Consider the following 23,309-nt stretch of genomic DNA (forward strand, 5'->3'; position numbering starts at 1 on the left):
GTGTGTTTTGTTGCTACCATTGTTGAGCTGGGTTCTTTACTTACTTTGAAGAAATGACTTCGTGGAAATTTTGAATGACTTTGCAGAAGAAGTGATTCTCAGAGGGTCACTGTGTAAAGTTTGGAAAACTAGCTTCCCTCATCTGCTACTCCTGTTCTGTTTCTATTTCAGGTCAGTACAAACAGAAGGCAAGCCTCTCTCTAAATTGAGTGCTCCACTTTTTCCTTTGCTTTAAGATCATTCTTACCAGTAAAGGTTCCTTCTTTCAGAATCTCTTAGGCTGTAATAATCAGATTTAATTCCCCATTATTCAGTTCAATATTTAAACCAGTGATAAAATTTATTTAAAGATTCTAAAAGAAGGCCCGGCACAGTAGCCTGCTGGCTAAAATCCTCGCCTTGCAAGTGTCGGGATCCCATATGGGCACCAGTACTAGTCCCGGCAGCCCCATTCCCATCCAGTTCCTGCTGTGGCCTGGGACAGCAGTTGAGGACGGCCCAAAGCCTCGGGACTCTGCACCCACGCGGGAGACCCAGAAGAGGCTCCGGGCCACTTCCTCTCTGTCTCTCCTCCTCTCCTCCTCTCTGTATATCTGAATTTCACTAAAAAAATTAATTCAAAAAAATGTTTAAAAAGATGCTAAAAGAAGGCAATCTTCCCTGAGATACTTACTTCAGTTCACTGTAGCTCTACAGACTGTTTACCAATGGTTAATAAGTAGAACAAAGATTATGGGAAAAACTGGGACTGGCATTGTGCATAATGGGGAAACTGCCACCTGTTGCACCAGTATCCTATATGGCCACCAGATGGCGTCCTAGCTGTCCTACTTGCAGTCCAGCTCCTTGCTAAGCACAGGGGAAAGCAGCAGCACATGGCCCAAGGACTTGGGTACCTGCATTCACATGGAAGACACTAAAGAAACTGGGCTTTGGGCCAGACCAAGGCCAGGCACTGCAGAGTGCTCCTCTTGCTACCTGAGGAGTGAACCAGCAGATGAAGGTTTTTCTGTCTCACCCTCTTGCCCCTCTACTTCGCCTTTCAAATAAACAAAACAAAAACAAAACAAAAACAAAAAGCAAACCAACCTTGGGCAAACCAAAACACAGTTTCTAAGAGTACTTGACCTAATGAATTATGATTCTAATGATCTAAAGCCCAGTCTAGAAATCTATTCTTTGCAAACACTTCATAGTATGTGGAGGATCAGACCACTTTAACAAACCTTGAAGAAAAAAAAAAAACTTTTAAACTCCTTTCAGTTCTAAATGTATACAAATCTTAAAATCTCTGGGGCCCAGTATGGTAGCCTAGCAGCTAAAGTCCTCGGCTTGAATGCACCAGCATCCCATTTGGGCACCTGTTCATATCCCAGCTGCTCTTCTTCCCTTCCTGCTCCCATTTTGTGGTCTGGGAGGGCAGTCGAGGATGGTCCAAGGTCTTGGAACCCTGTACCTGCATGGGAGACCTGGAAGAAGCTCTTGGCTCCTGCCTTCGGATCAGCTCAACCCCGACCTTTGTGGCCACTTGGGGAGAGAACCAGTGGATGGAAGATCTTTTTCTCTATCTTTATTTCTCTCTGTAAAATCTGCCTTTCCAATAAAAATAAATAAATCTTTTTTTTTTTTAAATAAAATTAAAAGTCTCTGGATAGATGGCTAATTACTCCAAAAGCTTCCAAGGGATTTCCAAGAGGTGATGTAGTGGACATGGTATGAAGAGAAAAGAAATAAGATTAAACAATAGTAGATTTCTAGACCCTTATAACATACTGAAACTGAACAAATACATGACAGTCTCGTTCAGTGGAACTTAGTATAAAATTTACAGTGGAAGACTCCCTATTTGAGGTGAGGAAAAAGTCTCTCTCTTATTTTTTTTTAAACTAGCTGGGGGAAGATACAACTTAGCTAGAGTGATAATAAGGGAGTACTATTACCTGACTATTGAAATACCAGCACAAATTTTAAAGTTAAAGCAGCAAAATAAAAGTTGATGGAGACAAATAACAGTTCAGAAATCAACATCTTAATGCTTTGACATTTCTGCCTTGCCAAAAAGTTTAAATCTTTACACCAAAGTAAAACCAAGAAGAAAATTAGCAAGGTTAATGCAAGTAAGTCCTTGAAATGTCTAATACGATCAAAGGAAATTATTGTTGCTAATGTAACTAGATATAATAACTATGATACAGAAAAGATTTCTAGCCAGGTTAAAGAATCAGGCTAAGAAAAATGTCATATCTTTAGAGGAACCCTGAGATTACTAACCAAGTGAGACCCCTGAAAAGAGTTCCAGGCTCCTGGCTTCTGCCTGGCCCAGTTCTGGCCATTACAGACATCTGGGAAGTAAACCCAAGGAAGGAAAATTTATGCCTCCTTCTCTCTGTAACTCGATCATATAAATGATTAAATAAATTTTAAAACACACACACACGAAATAGGACTAGAAAATGTTTTGAAAATTCAGAAAGCAAGAAAAGTCGTGGAAAGATAACAGCATAAATAAAAATTCAACAGAAGGAAAGGAAGTTGAGCAGCTCTACTAGAAAGGAGAGACAAAAGACAAGATGGAATATAGAAGAGAAAATAAAGTTAGAGTACCACTCCAGGAAGCCCAGCATCTACACAGAAAGCATTCCCGAGAGAAAAGCAAAGTACAAAGACACGAAGAAATAGAATGAAATCAAGCAACTTTCCAGAGCCTAAGAGACCCTATTTTTCCAAAGGATATGGGAAAAGAGATCTAACTCCAATTCACATCATCTTGAAGTTTCAATGTAAAATAGAAATTATACACAAAAGGTCTCAAAGCATTTTCAGTCCAGGCTCCCCTTCTCAGGAAGCTGAAAGAAGAAACAGTACAGCAAAGCCACAAGGTAATAAAAAGGGAAGCAGGTGATCAACCTTCTAGAATAAGCTCTAGGTACACAGTGGGCCTCAGGAGCTAATCTGGCACAATCTGGGTCAAACGAGGGAAAGGCTCCAGCAGAGGAGGGGAAGGCAAAACCTGAAGGAACACTAGAGGCATCTAACATGTTGGCAGACAACTGAGACAACTGGGGGAGAATCTAACAGAGCAGCAGGCAAGTGAGGGCAAGAAAACAAAACCAAAGCACTCGACTATGAGGAAACCAGCTTTGGGAAAAAACGAAGTCCTACTTTTCACACTCCACATGGAAAGTCAACTGATAACACCAAAAACTAAAAAGCAAAGTATCAACACAAACATTTCCTGAAAAATAAGAGCGAAAAACCATCAGAATTACCTAAAGCAATGGGAAGAAGGGGAATATACTGATCATCTTAACAGATCCTACAGAATTATCTGAATATAGTGAAATATATTTCATGTATCTGAGGAAGTGTAAATATAACTTTACTAAAACTTTCTTGAAAACCACATTGTTAATAGTATACCACGGTTAACTTTGCCTGCACATTCTACTCATATTTATTATTAGTAACTGCAGCAACGCAAAGAACCAATTAATAATTCCTTATGCATCAAAAAACTAACCCAAACAACTAGATGAAATAAATTTACGGTGCATGCAAGACAAACAACTCTTTCTTGAAGCAAGACATCAGCACAATCGAGCAACAATCACAAAAAAAGGAATGCGCAGAACACAATCACAGAAACCATAGCTTGAAACATGGCACGTTATTGATTTGCCTTATTATAGTGTCCAGGCATCTGCCCCCAATCAATAATTAGCAATGTTGACATGCAATATTCCTCAGATGTTCACTTAGCAGTTTTAAAACAAAAGAAGCTGGATTCAGTAACACTAAGGAATTACATCTAATGAACCTTCAATACAACTCAATGAAACACGTTATTTTAAAACTCTGTCCTGCCAGCACACAGGGAAACGGTAGAATGGATTCAGCCAAGACTTTCCTTTGCCTCTAAGAAAACCAGAGGACAATGGCTTTTAAAACTGGCAATAATCTGTATGAGCAAGTCTTTGATAGAATGTGATTGTGCGTCAAAGCTGGTTAACATCTTAAGTCATAACATGGAATACGCTAGCAGCTATGTTTAAATAAGGCAAAGAAAAGCAGTGAGTAATACCTTCTTACAGAGAGCTCGCAGCTTGAAAGCAGAAAAATGAAATGCAGAGTGTTCATAAAAGATTTGAGAAAAAAACCATAATGCCAAGTTTGTTTCAATCATTGCTATTTGTGGGGACAGTTAATAGGCTTAATGTTCTTTATATATTTATAAAGGGAAAACATTCCATTTTCCTGAAAATATGCAAAATGGTTAAATACACAAATTCTACTTCACAATGCGTACACTAATGAATTCCGTCAATGTGTTTGGAGTTAAGCACCAGGAAAGAGGCTGAAGGTAAAAAATTTACCTTTTTGTTAAATGCCCAGATTTTGTCCCACTCCATGTTTACAACGGACCGTGAGGAGCCCTAGAGAAACAATAAAAATGATTTTTAAAGCTAGAGAAGCTAACCAGGGTTTGGAAAAAACTAGCACCTAAAAAATGTTTACAGATTTACTTTACTGATATATAAAACTGAATGAATTCAAGCTAATTTGTTTACTTCCTCAACAACACATTGTAAAAGTTGAGTTCATACATTGGTATTTATGGGGTGAAAATACTTCAGCTACTTTTATACAACTCTGGTTTAGGAGTTTAGGTCATTTTCTGTTTTATATTACTAGAAAACAGTGACAAACTTCCTTTTTTGTAATATGAAAAAAACCTGTCCTAGATCATAAGGCACAGATATGGAATAAAATAAAGCCTAGAAGGGTATTTATGGAAATACATGACAATCCAGCCAGCGTAGCCTTTCTCACCTGAGCAGCAATAAACTGTTTGAGTCCTTCAACTGTCATGCCCCTTCTCAGTACACCACGAACAGTAGGGAATCGTGGGTCATCCCTGGGAAATATGTAAAATTTTAAATACCACGGAGGTTTAAAAAATTTACAGATGTAGAAAGTAGAAGATACCTTCACAAATAATAAATTACACTCAGTGTGTTGAATGTCAAACTATGAGTCAGTTACACAAATTGGATATACAGCAGTAGCAGTGAAAACATCCATCATGGAAGAAACTGCTTTCTAGTTAATATCGCAGTAACTACATGTATCACTAGAAACAGCTACAGCATGTTTGAAGAAAGATAAAACTGGGACATTTTCAAGCATGGAAAAACCACACTTTAATACATCTTTATTCAATTCTATTTAACAATATTCAAGGTCCCTACAGAGAATCAAGCAAGACAGTATCATGCCATCCAGTTATGAATAAACACATCAAGAATATTTACAGAGTTTTTGTTTATATTCTACAAATATCTGTAAGGATCACTAATAACATTTTTTTATGAAACCAAAGATAAACTCGTCTTTGATCAAATTTAATTCTATCGTAGAACAGTACAAAACACAAATTTTTCAACATATGCATAATATATATTTTGATTAGCATCACATATATTGATTAGCATCGCATTCATGTTAATATAAACATAATTCTTGCTAATTCAGGAAAGAATTTTTACTTACTAAAACATGCAAACTGATGTGAATATGTTTTATTTACAAAGACAGAAGTCCGTATAAGATCACCTCAAATTTTATATTCATCTATGATATCAAAATCCCATATAGGTTGTTAAATACTACAGAGATTTTCCAACTTTTTCTTGGGTTCTTAATCCTCTGCCCACTATTTCACAGGTGGGTCCTCTGAGACAGACCATTTCCACCATCATTTCAGCTAAGGCATAAACTGGTCTTCCCAGACCCAGCTGAAAAGAAAAATCTCAAAACCTCAGCAGGTGCTCCCAGACTCGCGGAGGCCCACCTGTCCACTAAACGCTGAGATCTGCAGAGCGTGTGCTTCTTTCATGCCCACGTGCCATGGTCCACAATGGTCCCCCATGTTTTGCAGGATCAAAACAAGAAGGGACTCGATAGGCTGAAATGATGGTATTAAGAACCAGGAATCCTGTAGGCCTACTTAATCCACCTCCTCCCACACACCTTCCCGCCTATCAAGCACTTTAAAATCACTGCTAACACCACACCACGTTCTTACTTCTGCTCAATTCTAGTAACATTAAACATACCATCCATCTACCAGTCCTTCGTTGACAAACCATGTGAGCTTTCTTTTGGATAGCACTGTGTTGTTGAGATTTAGCCGGCTATATTCCCATATATATGGCTTCCTTATGCCTAAGGCTTCAATAATCCAGTAAAACTGCTCATCTCTGTCATGGTATTCTGTTGTTCTCAGTGCATGTGTAACACCTTCAATGCTGTCAACTATGGGGCAGGCGAAGTCATATGTTGGATAAACACTAGAAAAAAGAAGTTTTTGTGTTTTTTAGGTTTTTTGAAACTCAACATGAAACATTTAGCTCTATCTTACACATTATAAGCAACAACACCTACATAGGGACAGAGACAGACAACGTCCATGTGTTGGTTTACTTCTCCTATGTCTCAGTAGTCAAGAGAATCAGGAGTAGAGGACATATTTATTAACCTGAAAACTCAGAGAAAAGTGAACTACAAAACTACATGCCCCTTTCTTATTTACTTATCTTCATAAATTTTCATAACATCAGTTTTATGTATTAACTTATGTCCGGAAGACATAAAAATTTACCACAGGGAACTTGAGCATTTTTTCATATGTTTATTTGCCATTTGGGTTTGTTCCTTTGTGAAGTGTTTGCCCATTTCTCGTGCCCATTTCTTGAGTGGCTTGTTTGTTTTGACATTTTGGTTGTTTTGTAGCTCTTTGTATATTCTGGAGATCAGCCCTCTATCACCTATGTCGTGTGCGAAGATCTTCTCCCATTCTGTGGGTTGCCTTTTTACTTTGTTGATTGTTTCTGTAGCTGTACAGAAGCTTCTTAGTTTGATGAGGTCCCAATTGTTTATTTTGGTCTTGATTTCTACTGCATTTGGAGTCTTTTTTAGGAAGTGAGGGCCTACCCCTAAGTGTTGCAGTGTGTTTCTAACATTTTCTTCCAAAAGTTTGAAGGTTTCTGGATGTAGGTTTAGATCTGTTATCCAGGGCCAAACTGGAAACCATAATGCTAAGGGAAATGAGCCAATCCCAAAAGATTAAATACCACGTTTGCCTTAATTTAAGATGATATGATGTTATGTATAACATGTTATGTTATGAATGTTATATGTTGTGTATAAACTAAAATTGAAGTATAGGTGAGGTGGTCACAGAAGGTGGCTGGGAACTCGCATTTACTTTTAACATATTGGTTACTCATTACTATGTCAATTAATTCCATAATGATGTAAATTTTTGCTGATGGTATGTTGGAGCTTTCAATTGACTGGGATGATACTCTGCTGGCTCTATCTTCAGACCAGAAAGGGTATACCTAAGAAGCCGTTGAACTTGACTGGACAATAAGATGCTGGACTCTATGTTTGGTATATGCTTGCAATGAGGGAATCTCAACTGAACTTGAACTATGGTTATGCAACAAGGTAGAGGAATTCACCATGGTGGGAGGGTTTGGGGAGGGGTGGGGAGAATCCAAGTACCTACGTAACTGTGTCACATAATACAATGTAATTACTGAAGTAAAATAATAAATAATTTAAAAAAAAATTTACCACAGGAGGAGAGGTATCATCTAAAGGAACCCACCATAATAAACTTAAATAAACACATAAAAAGTACTCTTAGGCAGACTTAGGGACTTATTTCAGATGGAAGTATTCTTAGAAATAGCTTACTATCACCTTGACAGGTGAATAAACAGGTTAAAAAACAAAAAACGTGAGGCGGCCAGTGTATCTCTATGAATAAAGTTTGGGGTTTCTTGACTGTTCTGCACCTGCTCTGTTTACATAGTTGTGGCATGGGTATGGGCATGAGCTACCCAGCACAGTGAAGGAGCTGCACTTACTTGTATTTACTGCCAGTTCTTGGGTGTGGCTGAATTTTGCAGCGATAGAGAGTTGGATCCCTCATGCATCCATTGTTACTATTCATGTCAATTTTTGCTCGCAAACAGCACGTCTGACCAAACTGGCTCCCTTTTTTCATTTCTTCCCACATTTGTAGATTCTTCTCAATTGCTAGAAAATGATAGGTATAATATACCTTACATAATACATTACTAAGCTGGATGAAATCAGATCATCTTAGTGGTCATACAACTTGGTAGAAATTCTCATGCTACTCATTGTCAGCACATTACATTAATTAAAAAAAAAAAAACACAACCGATCCAATTTCGGCCTCAGCAGCAACTGCATCATTACCAATGAAAATAGTCTCACAATCCATTTAGCAAATACACTCCACACCTCTATGTTAGGAAAGGCACAGACAATACATTCCAATGATGTCAAGGAGATCCCAAGTTCCTCTCATCCCCTAAATCCATTTCTTCAATCGTGGCACAAATGGTCAGTCCTTGTCTTCTCTCCCACATCTACACAGAACACTGCCTTTAAAGCACAAGCCTTCTTTTCCTTTGTTCCCTCCCCCTGTGGCCTGAGGACTAAGTGGCACGGCCTAGTCCTTGGCCACGGGCACTGGTGGGCAGCCTGTGACTCTGCAGAGGCTCCATGAAAGCCCCAGGAGTCCTCCCAGTGAGAAGCAGCATTCTCCTGAATCCAGGAAAATCAGAGATGACGGAAAACAGTGAAAGCAGACAGACAACAGTTTGATCTCAGAAGAAAGGTCTCTATATCCCAAGTGACTGTGGCCCTACCACTACCGGAAGACAGAAAAATTGGTCCTTGTGGCCCAAGTTTCTCAGGGAAAATTGAGAATGTAGATATTTTATTAACTATTTTTGAAACAGTACAAAAACGTATCTGTAACAATTTGAGTTTATTATACTCAACAAATGTAATACTCAAGATTCAAGCACAGTGCAGATGTCCTGGCAATACTATCACAACATGGATACAGAGCCGCCTAGAAACTCTGAAGACAAGTCACGAATCAGAAAGACATGGTCATCAGTCAAGTGATGCTCAGATCTGAGAGTAGTACTGGCCTTGCATTTTCCTTTACACAACGCTAATACGAAGAATAGGTACTAATATTATTAAACATCTTGGAAAGGTTAGGTACTCAAATATTCCAGAAAGGGATTTTTCAAACTGAATGATTACATGCAATAGACTACATGCATGGACATGGACATTTCATATGCAGTTATAAAGGAAACAAAGTACTAAGATGGTAATGTCCATAGAGAGGGAAAAAGAAAAGATTTCTAACCGATGAATTAACATGAGCCACAGTCCCAAATGTCTCTCAAACCATTCTCTTTTGTAGAAAAGAAATCGTGCCCCACAGAAGAAAAAAGAATGTAAGTTAAGACAGAAAACATCAAAGAATTCTTACAGTTTCCTCTGTGTTTGGATTCCAGCCTCTGCTCACGTTCCGCTTTCATCTGCTCGGCAGGCGTGTCGTCCACGTAAGCCTTGCCTTCCTGGATGAGCTTCTCGGCGTATTTCATTATAGTTTCAAAATGATCTGAGGTATAGGTAAACTGATCTGGTTTGATGTGCAACATCGCAACATCTTCCAAGATAACCTGCAGTAAGTCCAGAGTAGGCATCAGAATATTTTCATGTATTTGCAATCCTTGATACTGCATTTGAGCAAAGGCAGTGAAACACCATCAGTTTTACACAGTTTTACACATTTGTGTGACCACAAATCAGAACAGAACGCGACAGACACTCCTTGTGGCAGCCTTCTGTGTGTCCAGCCGAGAATACGCTGATCTCAGGAGTGAGCTTCCCATTTCTCTAGATGACTTGATTACCGATCATACTGATGAAAAGAAAACCTAACTCCAGGGATCAATTCATTCACAGAAACTGGTTCAGGAAAATACAACAAATTTAGGTACATTGTACTACACCTGGAGAAGACAAAATATACTTAAGCATTTGGTATGGGAGCTCAATATTTCTTGGCTTAGGCCCCAGACACAGAATATTCAGATGAGGGAGAACGAACAGCTAAGAAAACTAAATTTACCTTCATACCATAAAGGTATCAGAAATAACTTTTCTGTAAAAGGGTCATCACTACACTTTTAATTACCTTCTCAAAATCTTCCTTCTCTTTTTCAGGATTTGTGTCATCAAATCTCATGATCAGTTTCCCTTTAAAGTTCACCTGGTAGTGCTGGTTCAGAAGAGCAGCTTTGGCATGCCCAATGTGTAAGTAACTAAAACAGAAACATTTCACAGAGAGACTTATTAACGGGTTTTAGCTAAGCGCTTAACTTAACCCTCTTGGGGACAGGAGAACTAAAAAGTCCTAATTGGCACTGCAATTGTATGTTATTTTCTAACTAGAAGGATTGTGATTCTAAAATATCTAATCCTGAAAGGAAGACAAAATGCTACAACATTTTTAATAAAATTATCATAAGAAAGAAATCCATACGTAAAATCACCCAGGAGTGTGGGATTTACGAACATTATAAAGGTAAGCAGAATGATCTTTTTCTTTTTACAACAGGAATTGTCATTTAGCTAAAGAGCCTTGAAAGCTGTTTCCAAGGTTGTACAGTAGGGTCTTTAATAAGAGCTGACGTCACCCAGAACTAATGTACAGAGAAGTGCTTCTGAGGCTGTCACTGTGCTGGCTAAAGGAGGGAACATATGAGAGCTAGGGAGACACCAAACACTTTACTATTTCAGTTTTACTTTGCAGGCTTTTAAAGACACCAAAATAAAAGAATTTAACTATATCACCTTGTAAGTCTCATCAAGCACTAACGTTCCAGAATCAGGGAAGACTTCATGAGACTTTTCTCTAGCATAATTCCCCTTGCCTACTCATGTCTGTCATCCAACAATGTCAATTCGGTGACAATTTCAGTGAAAAATCATTACGCATCCTCATTATACTCTTTGTTTTGTTCCTTAAGACTTCTTTAAAAATTCCTAAATGGTGGGGCCAGCGCATTGACTCAACTGGCTAAACCTCTACCTCTAAGCACCAGCACCCCATATCGTGTCCTGGCTGTTCCACTTTCTAATCAGCTACCTGCTTGCAGCCTGGGAAAGCAGTAGAGAATGATCCAAAACCTTGGGACCCAGAAGAATCTCCTGGTCCCTGGCTTTGGATCAGTTTAACTCCAGCAGTTATGGTCACTTGGGGAGTGAACCAATGGTTGAAAAATATCTCTAACTCTTCTCTCTGTAAATCTGCCTTTCCAATAAAAGTAAATAAATCTTTAAAAAAACGAAATCTTAAAGCATACCCAGATTTTGCCAGTTACTATTTTAAGGCTGGTTTAATAAGGTTAAATTCCCAGGACCAAGAGTTTTTCAGGATAGACAAAACAGCTAGCACCACTGCTTACATAACTGAACTTAATAGAACTCATGTTGACAGAGTTCATTTTCTTGTATAAAAGAGAGAGAGAGGCAGCAGACATGTGTCCCTCAAGTTCTGGCTATTCTACTTACAATCCAGTTTCCTACTAATACGTCTGCGAGAGCACAGATGATGGCTCAAGCACTCAGGCGCTTGCCATCCAGGCTGGAGGCCAGCACAGCCTTGCTGCCTCCTGCCTTCTGCGTCTGGTGCTGTTGCTCACTCCATCAGTGGGCTGAATTAGCGGATGGAAGATCTTACTCTGTCATATTACCCAAACCCTGGGACGGGAGGGAAAGGCTGAGCATGGCATGTGGCCCTTCAGATTGGGCAACTACTTGAGGTACTAACATAGGAGTGCCAGTTCCAGTCCCAACTGCACTGCTTCCAATTCAGCTCCCTGCCAGTGCACCTGGGAAAGCAGCAAAAGACGGCCCACGTGCTCAGGCCCCTGCTACCCACATGTGAGATGAAGATGAAGTTCTGGGCTCCTGGCTTCCACTTGGCCCAGTCCCAGACACCATCTCCATTTGAGAAGTGAATTAGTGGATGGAAAATCAGTCTTCTCCTTCTCTCTAGTGCTGTAACTTTGCTTTTCCAGTAAATTAAAAAAAAAGCCACCTATTATTTATAAATTAGCCTGTTTGGTTTATATATAATTTAAGAAAGACGATAAAATCAAAATATTGTCTTATCCTTATAGATTTTATTTCTAAAATAATACTTGCAGTTCTGATAACTGCAAATCCCAAGAAAGCGATCAGAATTATAAAATACTAACAGGATAACTAAAATAAACAGCTTAAATGACAACTTCTATCAGAATAACTAAACAGAGACCAAAATCCAAACATTAACAAAAATTAAATGTCTATGTTCCAAATCTCAAAACTGAATTAAGCCTGAAATATGGATTCTGAAATTGATATAAGTGAGAACAGATAAGCATACTTCACATATACTATACAAACACACACTATTACTATATAATAATATAAAAGCAAATTCAAGAAGTAGCAACTAAAAATGTAAAAAGATGCAGAAAGAACAAATGTTCAAATGTTGTAACCATAAACAGCCATAGCTAAAAATAATAAACTAGTTTTTGCTCAAACAATTAAGGTTACTGATCAGCCATATATCCATGACACCTGACACCAAGGAAAGAATACTGGGCAGTAGCGATCCAAGTTGTAGAAAATTAAGCTATGTAAAATATTACTTACAACTGATTCCACTGGAAACTACTCATGAGTTAATGATCAACTTTGTGAATGTTCCAGTAACTGTTCTTTCATCTGCCTATCCTTCACTTCACCACCTCAATCAGCAAACTTTTGGAAAAACATGAAATCCTGACTTTGTTTCTAAAATAGTTGTGAAGAACTATAAAAATACATAGCTAAAAGAAACTTATTTTATTGATCTACTGTTATTGCCTACAGATGGATAAGAACCTGCCTGTGACATATGAATTCAAAATTTAAACGGTAATAGAGAAAAATAACGTAATCTATAAAATACAACCCAATACTTTCTTCTCCCTAGTAAAGAAAGAATTAAATAGGAAGGAAGATTCTAGACTCTCCTTTATGTGGAAAAGCGTTATTGCTACTTTAACTTCTGCTAACTGAAAGGAATGCTCATGGTACAAGTATACATCATATTAAAGGAAAGCCCAAAAATCAATGACGAAACTTAACCCTTTGTATTCACGGGTATTTACCAATTCTTTTTTTTTTTTTTTTTTTAAGATTTATTTTATTTTTATTACAAAGTCAGATATACTGAGAGGAGGAGAGACAGAGAGGAAGTGGAGCCGCCAGGATTAGAACCAGTGGCCATATGGGATCAAGGCGAGGACCTTAGCCACTAGGCCACGCTGCCGAGCCCTATTTACCAATTCTTAAAAGTTTTGTAGTGAGCATTAGCTTAGCCATTTAGGTGTCTGAATCCCCTACCAGGTGCAGCAGCTTAGGTGCTAAAGTCCTCGCCTTGACGTGTCAGGATCCCATATGGGCGCCAGTTCCACTCTCTGCTGCTCCATTTCCCATCCAGTTCCCTGCTTGTGGCCTGGGAAAGCAGCAAAGGATGGCTCAAGGCCTTGAGACCCTGCACCCATGTGGCAGACTGGGAAGAGGCTCCTGGCTCCTGGCTCCTGGCTTCAAATTAGCACAGCTCTGGCCATTGCGGCCACTTGGGGAGTGAACCATCTGATGGAAGATCTTCCTGTCTCTCCTTCTCTCTGTATATCTGCCTTTCCAATAGAAATAATAAGTCTTAAAAAAAAGGAGAAAGGAAAAAAAAAAGATGTCTGTGTCCCACATCAGAGTGGCTCCATCTTCCTGCCAAAGTAGACCCGTAAGGCAACAATGATGGTTCAAGTAACACGTTCTTGATAGTCTGGCAGGAGAGCACAACTGATCCTGCCACCGCTACTGTGAGCAGTTGGGAGAGTGAGCCAGGGAATGTGAGCTCTAAGACTCTCAAGGAAAGAATTTTCTCAAATAAAATAAAAATGTTGTCTCCTCTATTATGTCAATCAATAAAAACATAAATAAGTTAGAAAGCTATGGTTCATCTACTCCATGGAATACTACTCAGCTATTAAAAAAAAACAAAATGCAGTTCTTTGTGGCCAAATGGGCCAAACTGGAAACCATAATGCTAAGGGAAATGAGCCAATCCCAAAAGGTTAAATACCACATGTTTGCCTTAATTTAAGATGATATGATGTTATGTATAACATGTTATGTTATGTATGTTATATGTTGTGTATAAACTAAAATTGAAGTGTAGGTGAGGTGGTCACAGAAGGTGGCTGGGAACTCGCATTTACTTTTAACATATTGGTTACTCATTACTATGTCAATTAATTCCATAATCATGTAAATTTTTGCTGATGGTATGTTGGAGCTTTCAATTGACTGGGATGATACTCTGCTGGCTCTGTCTTCAGACCAGAAAGGGTATACCTAAGAAGCCGTTGAACTTGACTGGACAATAAGATGCTGGACTCTATGTTTGGTATACGCTTGCAATGGGGGAATCTCAACTGAACTTGAGCTGTGGTTATGCAACAAGGTGGAGGAATCCACCATGGTGGGAGGGTTTGGGGAGGGGTGGGGAGAACCCAAGTACCTATGTAACTGTGTCACATAATACAAGGTAAATAATGAAGCAAAGTAATAAATAATTAAAAGAAAAAAAAAACATAAATAAGTTAACATGACCTATTAACAGCTAAGAAAATATTGATACTTAGTTTGTATTTTAACTTCCAAAACTGAACTATTCCATATGTTCTTCTGAATAATCAAACATTAATATTAAAATTACTTAACAGCTGGTTTAAAGTTTTCCATGAAATACATTTAATTATAAATGGAAGCTGTATCTTCTTACCCACTAGCCTCTGGAGGAAATCTGACAGTAACCTTTCCCATCTCTGCACCTGGAAGCTCAACAAACTTCCCAATGTCCTGCTTTTTCTCAGGTGCCTGGGAATCAGAACAACCACAATGTTATCAAGTTATATAGTTAGATACTTAAGAATAAAACCATTCAACAAATACTCAGTACATACTATACGCTAAATACATTGGTTATGAGAAAAATGACAACTAGAGCATCATCCCTGTACTAGTAGACTTAAAACCCACTCTAGGATATAAATAAAGCCAAGTACCAGTAATAGAGATGCATAGAAGATGCTGCTACAGCACTCAGTTGAAGTTACATCAACAATATTTGAGATCTTTAGGAAAAAACAGGAGATAAGAACTAAACTGGACCTTAAAAAAAAATTAAGCAGAAATGTATTAGATAATTGAAAAGTGAGCATACAGGTTTAAGGAGTAACAGGATAAGGGCCCAGCGCAGTGGCCTAGCAGCTAAAGTCCTCGCCTTGAACGCACCGGAATCCCATATGGGCGCCAGTTCTAATCCCAGCAGCTCCACTTTCCATCCAGCTCCCTGCTTGTGGCCTGGGAAAGCAGTCAAGGACGGCCCAAAGCTTTGGGACCCTGCACCCGCGTGGGAGACATGGAAGAGGTTCCTGGTTCCTGGCTTTGGATCGGCATAGCATCGGCCATTGTACTCATTTGGGGAGTGAATCATCGGATGGAAGATCTTCCTCTCTGTCTCTCCTTCTCTCTGTATATCTGACTTTGTAATAAAAAATAAATAATTTTTTTTTAAAGGAGTAACAGGATAAGACAAAAAGGCAGGGAAGATGAGTGCAATGTCCACAAAAAGCTACATAAGGAGTGTGGACAAGAAAGGAGAAATATATTAGGGCCAAGACATCAAGAGACTTCTTACTTGGCTTCTGTGAATTAGGCAATGAGGAGTCTTCAGTTACAATGAGATAATTTATTATTTTCCCATGCTAACAAGGAAAGTGCAGAGGCTGAACCAGAAAAAAAATGAGATCAAAGAAAGGAAGCTCAGTAATAACACTACGATATTAAACTAAAGTGGCAATAACGAGCTCTTGACAAAAAAACAAAAGACAGCAAGTAAATCTATAAAGAGGAAAAGGAATTTGCTGACTAATTAGATGTAAAAACTGTAATGGATAAATTAATATTTGTAGCTAGAATAATTGAACAATACCATCTTTATTCAAGCAACTAGCAGTTTTAGAACTTCACCACACCAGAAACACTTGTTAAAAACTTTACTAACCCTGCCAAATGTGCAAAAGATATTAGAGAAAGTCTGATAAGAGAAAGGGGAGCTTCTCTACTGTATCCTGCTACCTCCTCCCCCACACTCAACAAGGAGATTCACCTAACATTATTCAGTGGCCAAGAGGTCAAAAACGAGAGAAGTGATTCAGGGCGGAGTAGGGGGTGGTGTAGATTGGATAGGTATAAAACAATTGAAGTCCATTGTATGGTACTTGGATTGTCTCAGGAATACGAATTGGAAGATGATCACCTTTTTGATATCTAAAGACTACAACTTTCTGTTGGTTGAACTACTAAAATCAAACCAAGACTTAAGAATTGCATATATTTTCCAAGATGCTTTTAAGCTTCCTCAAGAAAATAAACTATCAATAGAAGTAATTTTCTCTTCAGATCTACAACCTCTACACAAACCCTCAAATTTTTTTTAAAAAGAAAGGTAAAAGAAAAGAGGCTTACCACTTTATTAGCCTTGTTTACTGAAACTCCCCACTTAGAACCAACGGACTGGAAGGCTTGCTGGGCATCAAGAAAGCCGAACCAGCGTTTCACATGAACTGGAGTTTTGTTCTCTTTCAACTGTTCCTGCCATGCAGTACTGCCTGTTAATAAACATAATTTTTAAATTATTCAATAAATCTTCAAAAGTAGAGTCATGGATGATGTATGCAAACAGGATGGCTTAAAGTTGTGCTTCTCTCACACATTTCAACAATCTGACTACAAACTGAAAAGTGACTGAATATTTTATATACTTAACAGAACTCACCAAGGTTAACTATTAACAATTTTTTTTGTTCAATATATGGAAGTTCTGTAACACTACATGTAAGGAGTTATTCGAATATCCCACCCTGGACCCAGGGCCATTTCTTCCTCACAGCTCAAGAAGTTCGCGCCGGTCCAGCCATCCACCGATCACATGTAACCTGGCATTCCACCTGAGAATCCCATCCCCGATCTTCCAGCCCCTTCCCCAACCCCGCCCACTCACAGTCATCCTAGGCATTCACCTGCAATTGCCAATTCCCTGGGTCCTGCCCTCAATCCCTCCCAATCTCCACCCCAACACCTGGCAGACAAAAAGGGCCCCCAGGTGCGGCTCTCTCTCTTCTTCCACCCTCCCTCCCCTTCCCCCTTTCCTCCTCTCCTCTCCAACAGCTCTCTCTCTCTCTCTCTCTCTCCCTCTTGTCTCTCTTCTCCTTCCGGCCTCCTTCCCCCTCGTTTCCTTTTCCCCCTTTTCTCTCCACCACCTCCACCCTGTTCCTGCCCCGCTGGAATAAACCTCCTAAGATACCTCATTTTGTCTGGTATTTTCAGCTCACGGTAAAGAACCAGGTTGTGGGAATTAGCTGCGCATAATAATATCGTAATATTGTATGAACTAGAACTAGACCTCTACCATTGTTTTAAATAACTAACACTACATTCTGCTCATTCTCCCCTGCATTCCATTTCAACAATGCTATATTTCATAATTATGGAAAAGTCACAAGTAGATGAACTGCAAAACAAAAATCAAGATGAAAACAGCTCATGCCGTAAGAAGGAATGCTCAAAAATAGGTTCTAAAGAAAAGTGTATTTAACTCCTTACCACAACAAACTGTAATTTTAGGATAATTATGAGCATGTCATCTCTTTTCTGAACATTCAGTCAAAAATCAAAATAGAGGGGCTGGCGAACAGCTCATCTGGCTAATCCTCCACACGCAAGTGCCAGCAGTTTGTTCAATGGTTGTCCTACTACTGTCCAGCTCACTACTCGTGACCTGGGAAAGCAGTAGAAGATGGACCAAAGCCTTTGCATCTTGCACCCATGTGGGGGACCCTGCACCCATGTGGGAACCCAGAAGAAGCTCCTAGCTCCTGGCTTTGGATGAGCTCAGTTCTGGCTGTTGCAGCCAATTTGGGGAGTGAACTAGCTGGTAGAGATCTTTCTGTCTCTCCATCTCTCCATACATTTGATCCACCTTTCCAATAAAAATAAATAAACCTTTGAAAGCATAATAAGGGCCCAGCGGCGTGGCCTACCAGCTAAAGTCCTCGCCTTGAACGCACCAGGATCTCATATGGGTGCTGGTTCTAATCCCGGCAGCTCCACTTCCCATCCAGCTCCCTGCTTGTGGCCTGGGAAAGCAGTAGAGGATGGCACAAAGCCTTGGGACCCTCTCCCATATGGCAGACCCAGAAGAGGCTCTTAGTTTCCAATCAGCTCAGCTCTAGCCATTGCGGCCACTTGGGGAGTGAACCAGCAGACAGATGTCCTGTCTCTCCTTCTCTCTGTATATCTGACTTTGTAATAATAATAAGTAAATCTAAAAAACAATTTTTGAATTAAAGGATATTGTGAACTCTCTACGAACTTACTGAAGCCCCTTAAAGATTAATAATACTATTCTAAGTATATTAATGCATCTTGAGCTTTTAATAAATTAGATGTTCACTTGATCAGAAATGCCTACCTGTGTGACTGCAAGCATATCAACTATCCGATGTAATTGCTGATAATCCCCAATTTCTCCCATGCACACACTGTGGAAAATCAGGCAATCACCGGTTTGTCTGGGATCACTTAAAACTACACAATAATAACCATATTTTTTAAGATTCCAATTTCCTTATGACCTTACTTTTTATATAATCTTATGTAAACAATTCTGTTATTCATCTACATATACTCTGGAGCATGTCAGTAACTAAGCTGTCTTTCTTTTACTAGCTCCAAAAGCAAGAATACAGATAGGGAAAAAAATCCCCATGACCAGATAGGAACACAACAGCAAGGCCATTACTCCTCTGTAAGAAAATTTTAAGTGCCTGAATAGACACACATGTATATTCACACACACAAACATAAAAATACACACTTTCATCCCGTAAGATATACTCAGAAGAACAGAACAGCTGAGAATTACTGATACCTTTTAGGGTGGCCCACACACATAAATCTGCTAAGCTCAAGGAGTTTCCAACTAAGTATGTTCTCAGAGACAGGCAATGATTGAGCTCATTGACAGCAGAAGGAAACATATCACATGAAGACAATTTTGTGGCACTGAATTCCAACCAATGATCAATCTGCAAATAAAATACAAAAAAGAAATGCACCTCGGGGTATTGACTTAAAAAGACCATGACAAAAAAATCAGGTACTAGAGCTACAATATACTCTCGCATTTCTCAACTAAAATCCTGCTTTTCTTATCTCAGATAACAAAATTTTTCATTATGCAGGGTCAACTCCATTTTCCCAGGATCTAGAACAGCATTTAAATAAATGTCACAATTTGTTATTTTTCTGTGCTTTTTCTTTTATATGTAGGGGAATAGAGAGACACTCCAGGAAAGTACAAGAAAAACATTAAGAGAAACTGGTCTTACAGAAGCAAAATGTAAAGCAGTAGTTATAAAAGCCAGAGAAGGGTCTGGGGGAAGAAGGATGGAGAGAGGTTAATTGGGACAGGTGGACAGGAGCAGTAACTGCTACACAGCAAGGTGACAGATTATAGCTGACAGTTAATGAATTTAAAAACAGCTAGAGAAGATTTTAAATGTTACCCAAAAAAGGTATGGTAAATGTCTGAGGTAACTGATATGCCAATTAACCCAAGCCTGATCATTACACAATGATTACCCGGTTTTTTTTTCACTGTAATATATGCAGTGAAATGTCACAATATAACCATAAAAACCTACAATTATTATGTATTAGATATAAATTAAAATTAAACATTTTAATTAAAAATTTTAAAAGTGTATTTTAAAACAATAATATAAACTTGAGAACTGGTAGCAGGAATGAGTAACCAAGGGATGGTGCCTGAGCAAACAGATCATCTACCTTAGGAACTGAGTGCTGCAATGAGCAAGGCATTTACTTAGAAAAGGAATCAACCTATGATATCACCCTCGGTCTGTCACCTGTCAGGAAAGCACAGTGGATGAGATGATCTATACAGTACTCTCTGGTTATGAGATTCTAGGATCTGGGAAGACAAAGACAGCACTAACTGCCTCAACAATAGTGTGGGATTAACATTCAATTAGGAGCAACAGAGAAAAAATGTTTTCTGAAAATAAAAGCAAGATGAACATTCCCTAACTGGAGCTATAATCAACACTCCGTTAACAATCTTAAACAGAATAACACCATATAAACTAACAACACAAGGTGGTCTCTCAGAAAAACAGAAGCATAAATTAAAACAAAGGAAAGCACACAAGGCCAAGTTCTTGGCTTACCTCAGTATGCTCCAGCAGGTTAGAGCCATAAAGCCCAACTCTATTTGCAACTCTAGCCATGTAGCGAAGTATGGAATTTATATCTGTGAATACTACATTTCTAGAACATAAAAATGAAACATTACTAGTGCACTAGCAAATCAGGAAGAGTTACAAAGCTGACAAAGAGACTTCAAGATGGAAATATTACATTCACTGTGTTCTTTCCAATACAGTACAAATAACTTATCTGCTATCTTATTCTTTACTCGCTCAAATTCCAATCTGTTCTGAAACATTTAGCTAAATCCACCAATTCATTTCACTTGATCTTAGCAAAAAGCCGAGAAGCAATCACCAAATTCATTCCAAGGTAGATTTTCTACATCAAACTCTCTTATCCTTCCATGTATTAGTTTTGCTCTGTCAGTTCAGCGGTGAAATTACAAAAAACATAACTGTGATACTGACACAAAAATGATTTAAAGTACACACATGCACAGAAACCAAGACTAAACTATTGGAAATAGGAGACTTTTATCAAGTTCCAGTAAAAAAAGGCAGCAGCAGGGTCTGGCACGGTGGACTAGTAGCTAAAGTCCTCGCCTTGCACATGCCAGGAACCTATATGGGCATTGGTTCAAATCCCGGCGGCCCAGCTTCCCATCTAGCTCCCTGCTTGTGGCCTGGGGAAGCAGTCGAGGACGGCCCAAAGCCTTGGGACCCTGCACCCACATAGGAGGACTGGAAGAGACTCCTGGCTCCTGGCTTCAGATGGGCACAGTTCCAGCCATTGCAGCTGCTTGGGGAGTGAATCATCGGATGGAAAATCTTCCTCTCTGTCTCTTCCTCTCTGTATATCTGACTTACCAATAAAAATAAAATAAATCTTAAAAAAAAAAAGGAAAGAAAAGAAAAAGCAGGAGCAAATCTTGTGGTACAATGATTTAGGCGGCCACCTCGGATGCTTGCATCTGTAGCAGAGTGCCTGCTTCAGTCCTGGCTGTGCTCCACTTCCAACCCAGTTCATTGGAATGTGCTTGGGAAGAAGCAGATGCAGGCTCCAGTACATCATGACCTGCCTCCCACATGGGAGACCTAGATTCGGTTTCTGGCTAGGTTTCTAGATCCTAGCTTTGGCCTGACACAGCCCTGGTTTTTGTGATCATTTAGGGAGTGGACCAATGGGTGGGTGTGATATACTCATTCTGATTCTATTTGTTGTGTCATTCTTTTAATAAATAAATCTAAAAACAACAAAAGAACCTGGAAGCAGATCCAACTCCATCAAAGCCCTGTCAATGGTGGACATGGTAGTTAAGGCTTGGACTAGTATCTAACATGCCAGTTAGGATATCTGCTGTCACAAATCACAATACTTGGTTTCCATATCAGGTTGTGGCTCTAACTCCAGTCTTGCTAATGTAAACCCTGGAAGGTAACAGTGACAGCCCAGGCACCTGGGTTCTTGCCACCAACTTGGGAGACACAGATGGAGTTTCTGGCTCCTGACCCAGCCATAGATTTTGTGGCAACTTGGGGAGTGAAAGAGCAGATGGAACATCTCTCTATATATTGGTGAGAAACACCATTACCCCATTACTGTGTATAACAGAGCTAATCCTACAGATTTCTTCTCTAAAACGGAAGAGCTCTGATTGGGGATAGAGTGGAGGTACTACCAGACTGAAAACAGAGATGATAAATCGTTCAGTCAGCTTGGCCCAGAGTGAAGGCAGCGACTGACGAGGTTAACCCGAGTTCAGAATGCCCAGCAGCTTCAAGCTCCCGCTCTAAAGCCAAGCAAACTACCACACATTACCAGATACCTGAAGAAAGTCAGGGATTAAAATAAATAGAAGTTGGATAAATCTGGGAAAAGAGTAGTTAAGACTATAAATTTCTTCCTAACAATGAAATAAAATAAAGCAACAACAAAACAAAACAACAGGATATTTAAGTATTTAGAAAGGGGTATCCAGAAAGTAAAATGCAGAGTTTGTATATATAAAAACACAACAGCAGGGTGAGCTTCTGGCACAGCAGTGGAGACGCTGCCTGGGACCTCACAGCCCATATCAGCGTCCTGGGGTTTGGTTCCACATTCCCTCCCAATTCCAGCTTTCTGACAATGCACACTCTGGAAGCAGTGACGAAAGTCCTTGGGTTCCTGACACACCTACTCAAAACCCACATGGGGTTCCCTGCTTTCAGGTTCAGCCTGGACTGGTACTGCCTGTTGCAGGAATTTAGGAATAAACCAGTGGATAAAAGCTATCTCTTTCACTTTCTGTCTCTGTGCCTCTCCTATCCAAACAAATATGTAACTAAAAATCTAGAAAAAAGTATTGTGAAATAATGATAAAGTTGAGAAACTCTTCAAAAATTGAAGACAAAAATAGATGGGAAATAGAGGTGACAATTTAAGAAAAACAAAAAGATTAATTTCAACATCTACAAAAAGAACGAAAAAATTTCGATTTAAGGAAAAAAATTGAATTTCCACCATAAAAATGTACAAGTTTCTACAGTGAAAGGAGTAATAAAAATACCTAAAACAGAAAACAGACCCAAGACAAATCATATTATTGAGAAAATTTCAAAATATCAAATCCTAATCTTCCTAGCCATATTGAGATGATCAGCAAATAAGAGAATGTGGGGGCCCAGAGTGATAGCGTAATGGTTAAGGTCCTCGCCTTGAACGCCCCGGGATCCCACATGAGCACCAGTTCTAATCCCAGCAGCTCCACTTCCCATCCAGCTCCCTGCTTGTGGCCTGGGAAAGCAGTTGAGGACGGCGCAAAGTCTTGGGACCTTGCACCCGTATGGGAGCCACAGAAAGAAGTTCCTGGCTCCTGGCTTCGGATCTGCGCAGCACTGGCTGTTACAGCCATCTGATAGAAGATCTTCCTCTCTGTCTCTCCTCCTCTCTGTACAACTGCCTTTCCAATACAAAAAATAAATAAATCTTTTAAAAAATGAGTAATGTAAATCATT

At 39.3% G+C, this 23,309-nt stretch overlaps 1 protein-coding gene across 1 annotated transcript in view; it reads right to left on the reverse strand.

Annotated features, from left to right (window-relative positions):
• EPRS1 (glutamyl-prolyl-tRNA synthetase 1) overlaps nucleotides 1–23,309 on the reverse strand; it is a 66,160-nt gene that overhangs the window by 36,435 nt on the left and 6,416 nt on the right. The window contains exons 3-12 of the mRNA XM_058669192.1: nucleotides 20,331–20,430; nucleotides 19,010–19,166; nucleotides 16,546–16,688; nucleotides 14,798–14,892; nucleotides 10,106–10,232; nucleotides 9,395–9,587; nucleotides 7,938–8,109; nucleotides 6,117–6,350; nucleotides 4,831–4,915; nucleotides 4,374–4,433 (exon numbers count right to left, since the gene is read on the reverse strand). Coding sequence (XP_058525175.1) covers nucleotides 4,374–4,433; nucleotides 4,831–4,915; nucleotides 6,117–6,350; nucleotides 7,938–8,109; nucleotides 9,395–9,587; nucleotides 10,106–10,232; nucleotides 14,798–14,892; nucleotides 16,546–16,688; nucleotides 19,010–19,166; nucleotides 20,331–20,430 — 1,366 coding nt within the window. The remainder of the gene's footprint in view (nucleotides 1–4,373; nucleotides 4,434–4,830; nucleotides 4,916–6,116; nucleotides 6,351–7,937; nucleotides 8,110–9,394; nucleotides 9,588–10,105; nucleotides 10,233–14,797; nucleotides 14,893–16,545; nucleotides 16,689–19,009; nucleotides 19,167–20,330; nucleotides 20,431–23,309) is intronic.

This window comes from Ochotona princeps, chromosome 10, assembly GCF_030435755.1.
Source record: "Ochotona princeps isolate mOchPri1 chromosome 10, mOchPri1.hap1, whole genome shotgun sequence".
Taxonomy (NCBI): Eukaryota; Metazoa; Chordata; class Mammalia; order Lagomorpha; family Ochotonidae; genus Ochotona; species Ochotona princeps.